The 7500-nt window shown below is 49.0% G+C and overlaps 1 protein-coding gene across 1 annotated transcript in view; it reads left to right on the forward strand.

Moving 5' to 3' along the window:
• Nucleotides 1–7500, forward strand: part of pou2f2b (POU class 2 homeobox 2b) — a 16850-nt gene that overhangs the window by 7420 nt on the left and 1930 nt on the right. Inside the window, 12 exon segments of the mRNA XM_079746729.1 lie at nt 936–1055; nt 1438–1602; nt 1604–1723; nt 1726–1794; nt 2078–2183; nt 2399–2487; nt 2796–2945; nt 3269–3410; nt 3605–3756; nt 4742–4939; nt 5532–5785; nt 6279–6347. Coding sequence (XP_079602855.1) covers nt 936–1055; nt 1438–1602; nt 1604–1723; nt 1726–1794; nt 2078–2183; nt 2399–2487; nt 2796–2945; nt 3269–3410; nt 3605–3756; nt 4742–4939; nt 5532–5785; nt 6279–6347 — 1634 coding nt within the window.

The following is a 7500-nucleotide window of genomic DNA, read 5'->3' on the forward strand; positions in this document are numbered from 1 at the left end:
GAGAGTTAACTGCCCCAAACTCCAAAGATAAACATCACACAAAGCGTCGGTTGGCAGCGGCTCGCGGCATTACCAGGGAATTACACGCAGCCTAATCGCAATACTCAGTCGCATTATGCTTTCAGTGTGCCAGGTGAGCACCTTTTATCTTCTTATTAAGTATATATTGAGCTGTTAAGTTCTGTATATGTTGATCAAATGGAGGTGTGGGGGGAGTCGCAGCGCGCGGTGCTACGGGCTCTGGCTGTGTTAGCGTCCGTTGTGTGTGACAGTGTGGACCGTGTTCTTCTCTCATGGGTCTCCACTGCTCGGTCGGCCCGTCCCTGACCGCTCCGAGCAGCAGCGGCCCACTAGATGCACGCTGAGTGTGTGTTTGTGGTTGTGCTTGTGTGTGTGTGTGTGTGTGTGTGTGTGTGTGTGTGCGTGTGTGCGTGTGTGTGTCCTGCAAACTTCTGCAAGACACATAACAGGCATGGTCAGTTCTGTCCCCTGGGCTGTTTCAGAAGGCGAGGGCTCTGGCTCTTTAGTGTTTTCTCATTGGGCAGAGATGTATCCAATAGGGACTTTAGGGATCTATATATATTTATAATATTTGTACCTTTCTTTCCCGGTACATTGATAAACAAACAGGCAGGGGTTGGAAGTCTCAAGGATGCCTACAAATTGTTTAACGGTGGACCTTGGGGATCAAACCCAGATCCTTTCTCCTGGAAGTTGAACCCCCAATCCACGATGCAGAATGATGTAAATAATTGAATTAAGTAAATTAATCCGGGCTAGGGTGGGAGTTTGTGTGTGTGTGGGGGGGGGTGTTGTGTTGTGTGAGTTGCTGTTTGACTTCATGATGTACTACTCGGTACTGTATAACACTCTCTCTCTCTTTCTCTCACTCTCTCTCTCTCTCTCTCTCTCTCTCTCTCTCTCTCTCTCTCCAGAGTAACATGGACGAGTGTCGTGAGATGTCTCCGGCTCTCCCCCCGTCCCACGGCCCGACCTCCTCCCAGACCGCCATGCACCACACGCAGCTCATGCTGACGGGTTCCCAGCTTGCAGGGGTAAGGACGTACACACACACACACACACACACACACACACACACGCATATGCATGCTAGCAATGGTGAATGCGGGAAAACATCTGCGCTGACTTTGGGTTGAGGGAAACGCTACTTTTCCTCTGCAAGCTTTTTGGGTGAAAGTCTGTGCTCTTTCTTCTTCTGATCTATTAATGTCCTGTCTGCTCTTCTTCAATCATTTCCATCATCCCCCTTCATCATCATCTCCTCTGCTCCTCCCCTCTGTTCCTCTTTTCTCTCCTTCTCTCTCCCCCTCCTGGTTGCTCTGGCCCTCTGCTCCTCCTCGTCTCCTCCCTCTACTTCTCCTCGTCTCCTCTCTCTGCTCCTCCTCTGCTCCTCTGCTCCTCCTCTGCTCCTCTCAGCTGACCGCTCTGTTGCCAGCGCAGCAGCAGTTATTGCTGCAGCAGGCTCAAGCCCAGCTGCTGGCTGCAGCTGTGCAGCAGTCCAGCGCCGCCCACGCCGCTCACGCCGCCGCCGCCCAAGCCAATCAGCAAGCTCAGGCAGCCGCGGTCGCCGCAGCAGCCAATCAGCACGCCCAGCAGCAGCAGCAGCAGCAGCAGCAGCAGCAGCAGCAGCAGCAGCAGCAGGCGGGCCAAACAGGGCAGCAGGCCCAGGGAGGACAGGGCCAGAGCACAGGCGAACAAACCGGCCAAAATGTCTCTGTCCCGCCTCCTCCGCCACAACTCACCCTGTCTCAGCCAATCCAGCTCACAGCCCAGGTACTGAGGACCAATCAAACGCCCGGCCAGGGACTTGATTGAGGAATCCCACCACCATGGGTTGTTTGACCTGGGTTGTTTATTTGAATTCAAATAGTTTGGCGTTAAAACTTTCTCCTGTGTTGCTTCTTGTTTTAATGTCGTGTGCTTTGTACGTAAGCTGCTCTGCTCCGCTATGCTTCCTAATCTCTGCATCATTAAACACACACGTACCATTCCCGTCAACGTGGCATTTGTGTGTGTGATCAACAAACAAACACTCCTGTCCTCTGTTGTCCTGCAGGACATCCAGCAGCTGTTGCAGCTGCAGCAGTTGGTGCTGGTGCCAGGCCACCCCCTCCAGTCCCCCGCCCACTTCCTCCTGCCCCAGACCCAACAGGGCCCGCAAGGTGAGCAGGGCGGGGCCGCCAGGGGCATCTGACCCTCTTTAGTGTTCTGCTTGTGGGGCCTCTTCAGATGATCTTGTTCATTGGGCACGTAACCCACATTATCATTTATTGACAATAAGGTCATTGGCTATCTGAACTGAACACTTAATTGTTTGTGTGTTATAAGGCTGTAACTTTTCTTATATCATTTGTTGTTCTTGTTTCTTTTTTACCAGGACTCCTGTCACAAAATCTAATTTCACTCTCTCAGCAAAACCAAGGGGGCCTGCTGTCCACCCACAGCCGGCTGGGGATGCAGGCACAGGTAGGGTCCCGCCCTGCAGCCCACGCCCAACCTTCACATGTAAATGAGCCCCACAGAGACACACAAAGTCAGCTCTATTGACACAACCTCAGGCCTCTGCATCCGCCACGCCCTCTCTAACCCCTGCTCCTGTGTGTCTCTCTCTCTCTCTCTCCGCCTTTCTCTTCTCTCTTCACCTCCCTGGGCTCTTTCTCTCTCTGTCTCTGTCTCTTTGTCTCTCTCTGTCTCTCTCTCTCTCTCTCTCTCTCTCTCTCTCTCTCTCTCTCTCTCTCTCTCTCTCTCTCTCTCTCTCTCTCTCTCTCCTGTAGAGGGATAAAGGTGTGGAGGTCGGTGGAGTGGGAGGCGGGGGCGGTTCAAGCTCCGCGACCCCTCACCCCGAGGAGCCCAGTGACCTGGAGGAGTTGGAGCAGTTCGCCCGCACCTTCAAGCAGAGACGCATCAAGCTGGGCTTCACACAGGTAGGCCCTTAGCATGTGTGTGAACGTGTGTGTATTTTTGTAGGTGCATCTGTGCGTGTCTCTGACAGTATAAGTATGTCCTTGCTTCAGTATTTTTTTTTAACATAGATCGGTCTTTCCTCTTCTCCTCTTTCCTTCTCTCCTTCCTCTCTCCTCCTTCCTCTCTCCTCATTTCTCTCTACTCCTTCCTCTCTCCTCCTTCTGCTTATCCTTCGTCTCCTCTCCTCCTCTCTGTTCTCCTCCTCTCCGTCTTCTCCTCCTTCCTCTCCTCCTCTCCCTCCTCCTCCCTCCCCGCTCCGTGCGGTTCCCTGTCTCACTGCTAGGGGGACGTTGGTCTGGCCATGGGGAAGCTGTATGGAAACGACTTCAGCCAGACCACCATCTCCCGCTTCGAGGCCCTCAACCTGAGCTTCAAGAACATGTGCAAACTCAAGCCACTGCTGGAGAAGTGGCTCAATGACGCAGGTGAGACCCACACATATTCATGCATGTGGATGTACTCCTGACACGCTTTTACTTTGAGAGGAGAATTAGTGCAGTTTTATATGTTATGAAAAGTCAAATTAATATTCTTGCATACTAATGTGTGTGTGTGTGTGTGTGTGTGTGTGTGTGTGTGTGTGTGTGTGTGTGTGTGTGTGTGTGTGTGTGTCCTCCAGAGACCATGTCCATGGACAGCACCCTGCCCAGCCCCAGCTCCCTGTCCTCCCCCTCGGGCCTGGGCTTTGAGGGTCTGCCCGGCCGCCGCAGGAAGAAGAGAACCAGCATCGAGACCAATGTCCGCGTGGCCCTGGAGCGCGCCTTCATCACGGTACATAGCCCCCTGGCCTGCTAGACCTAGAGCGCCTAGACACTGACTCAATGAGTACACCATCCCACCGGGCTGTCTACACCTAGAGGACCTAGACACTGACACAGGGAGGCAGCCACCACACCGGACTGTCTAGACCTAGAGGACCTAGACACTGGCACAGGGAGGCAGCCACCACACCGGACTGTCTAGACCTAGAGGACCTAGACACTGACACAGGGAGGCAGCCACCACACCGGACTGTCTAGACCTAGAGGACCTAGACACTGACACAGGGAGGCAGCCACCACACCGGACTGTCTAGACCTAGAGGACCTAGACACTGGCACAGGGAGGCAGCCACCACACCGGACTGCCTCCAGTCATGAGGAAAACATTTAGCAAAGTTGAATTCATTTCAATAGAAATTTTAATAAATTAGAATTCTTAGCGTTATTCTGTGTGATTACAGAAGCAAACAATCTACAATAGTTTTAATTCAGGGATATCCTTTTGTTGTTCAAAGATTAAAAGTAAATCTAACTATTTTAATAAATTTATAAAACCGCCTTTATCTGTCCAGCTTCATGTAAATATATGTAAGTACTCATGGAAAGTCATGGAAAGGCTTATCTCGTAAAGTCCTACAGCTTGTTTCCACTTCACACATAATAAAACATTTACAACAAGCGACCCATTCATGCCAACCTCTGACGGTGCTACTCTCCTGTCCTGTGTGCCTTCACGCTGTGATGCTGCACTGTATTGTTTACGGCCCCTTGCCCTGTCCTTTTGTTTGCTCTTCCCTTTTATAATCAACGTGTCGGTCTGACCTGAACTTCAAAAAACGAATAATCAAACCCAGCCTTATGTCTCTTGCCTTGTTGTCGTAAACAATATTTATTCTTAATTACCTGCTCTGCATAATGAAGGTCGATGATGATGATGATGATGATGATGATGATGATGATCCTGAGCCGCTCTCTCTCTCTGTTCTCCTGCCCAGAACCAGAAGCCTACCTCAGAGGAGATCCTGCTGATCGCCGAGCAGCTCAACATGGAGAAGGAGGTGATCCGCGTGTGGTTCTGCAACCGTCGGCAGAAGGAGAAGCGCATCAACCCGTCCAGCGCCACCCCGCCCCTGCCCAGCCAGCCCCCCACGGCCCAGGCCACGCACAAGCCCCCCTGTTACAGCCCCCACATGGTAGGACAGGCTCAGACCCCTGCTGTGGTCATCAACACTTTAAAAACACACATCTAGTTAGGAGAGTCGAGAGATCTGTATTATACCTATATAAATATATATATATATATATATATTAATTTTGAATAATTCTAATTGCAGCAAGCAGGACAAAAACAGATAAATAAATTAAAACCAAAACTTGTAAAACATAGCAACAATGAATAACTTATACATTGTACAGGGCTGTATTACAAATATATTATCTTTGTTCAATGTGAAGCAGAAGTACACTGACTAGTTTTCTTTTTAATTATTTATATTGCGACACTTTATGTTTGTGTTTACATTCTAGCACTAATTGCTAACCCCCTAGACAGTTTCCGGTTGACCCCAATTGGCTACTGGCTACAATGTATACTTTAGTGTTTCCCGTTTCTGCCTATGGCCAAAGTTGAGCACATTTTGTCAGTTGGGGAAGTGATGACTATCTTTTGTTATTGAGAGATAATGGCTCATTATTATACACCCTCCCCTCCCCTCCTCTCTCTCTCTCCCTCTCTCTCTCTCTCTATCTCTGGATCCCTCTCCTTCTCTTCCATTGTCCACGCAGATGTCCAGCCAGCTGTCCCAAGCCGTGACGAGTCTGAGCAGCACACCAGTAGTGTCCACCATGTCCTCCATGTGCCCCCTGACCTCCAGCCTCAGCTCCACCCACCCCTCCCTAAGCTCCACCCACTCCATCTTGAGCTCAGCCCACCCATCTTTAAGCTCCGCCTCCTCCCCGGTGACTCCTCCCCCTGCACCTCCACGCAGCACCTCGAGCCCAGCCATCCCCAGCCAAAGCACACTCAACATCAACGCAGGGTAAACACACACACACGCACACACACACACACGCACACACACACGCACACACACACACACACACACGCACGCACGCACAAACTGAATATAATGTTTCTGTTCCGTGTAGTTTGTATCTCTCTTCCATACTGAGTTCAATCTCATTTGGTGTATTTTTGTTGGTGTTAATAGGAAACTGGTATTTCTTGCATATGTTTATTAAAACTATAGAAATTATGTGGATGCTATAGATGAAATATATGAACTATTAACTTCTATTAACTACACCAATCCAAATAAATGCTGCATTATGGTCGGTTCACCTGCAGTTTGTCGTAAAACGGTTGACCCACAGACAGATATTTTTATATATTTGTTAGGTTTTTTCCAACACTATTTCCAACCCACCCATGCATGGCCCAGGTGGCAGCTACACCGCCCCCCCATGCAGCAGTGAGTGCTGGTTTAACCCGTGTGTGTCTGTGCTATGTGTGTGTGGTTCTTGTGTTCACAGCTTATGGCGCATGGGTAAAAAGAACGGTGACCTATCTAACTACATCACCGATTTTGCTGCAAACTTGAGGTGAATACGACAGAATAACCAAACAAAAGAAAAACCCAGCATAAAAAGAGGGAAAGTGTTACGGAGCTAGCCTGTTAATAAACAGAAAAATCGATGAACAATCTTATTTTTCAACCTTTTTCCGAAACACATTTCAAGGGCCTCCAGCCTGTCTAGCGTCTTGGTGGTCCGGGCTGTAAACAGCCCACCGTCAGCTGTCCTGATGCTCTCCATGTGTGTGGAGGACTTATCCTCTGTGTGTCCTTGCTTCTAACCCTGCTTCTCTCTTACTTTTCCTCCTCTGCCTTTCTGTGTGTTGGGATGTGCTCGTACATTCATGGTTGTGTGTGTGTGTGTGTGTGCACGCGTGTATTTCTGGGTTTGTTAATGTGTTAATGTTTGCTCGGTATGTGTGTATATGCTCGGTGTGTGTTTATGTATGGTTATGTGTGTGCATGTGTGTGTGTGTGTGTGTGTGTTTATGAATATTTGTTTGTTTGTGTGCGTGTGCGCATGTACGTGTGTGTGTGTGTATGTGTGTGCATGTGTGCGTGTGTTTGTGTGTGCGTGTGACACAACAGGAACACTGTGATGGGAGTTAACACAGGGCTGAACCAAGCTCTCCTGGGTAACAATCCCCTGGCCACTATCCAAGGTGTGTGAGAGCTCTAGGGAAATACTCAGGCTAGGGTTAGAGTCAAAATGGTCCAATAAATACACACAAAACACTGTATAGTGCAGAGGTCAAGGTCAAAGTCTTCTGGCAGAACAGATGCATCCATGTAGCAACACCAATGTCACACACATTTTAATATGACAATGTAACAATTCTCGCAGAGCTTTTCCTACAGACTGATGTCTAACATCAGTCTCTAAGTAGAACAGTGGCAGTGTAATAGTGATAACACAAGTGAAAGTAAAGAAGCTTCATCGAGTGTTGCACCCAGATAGGTAGATAAGTTGTAAAGTTAAGTTAAGAAGTGAAATGTTCATTTTGTTCCCCTATCATTTCCCATTGAGTTCCATCCACCCTTACATCCAAATCCATCCCGTGTATGTGTGTGTGTGTTTGTATGTTTGGGTCCATGTTCATGTCCACTTTGTTCTTTTCTTCTCATCTGCTCATCTTTTCATTCCATCCAGAAAACCACATCATGCAAATGTTTGATTGTAA

Source organism: Pollachius pollachius, assembly GCF_949987615.1.
Source record: "Pollachius pollachius genome assembly, chromosome: 1".
In the NCBI taxonomy this organism is placed as follows: domain Eukaryota; kingdom Metazoa; phylum Chordata; class Actinopteri; order Gadiformes; family Gadidae; genus Pollachius; species Pollachius pollachius.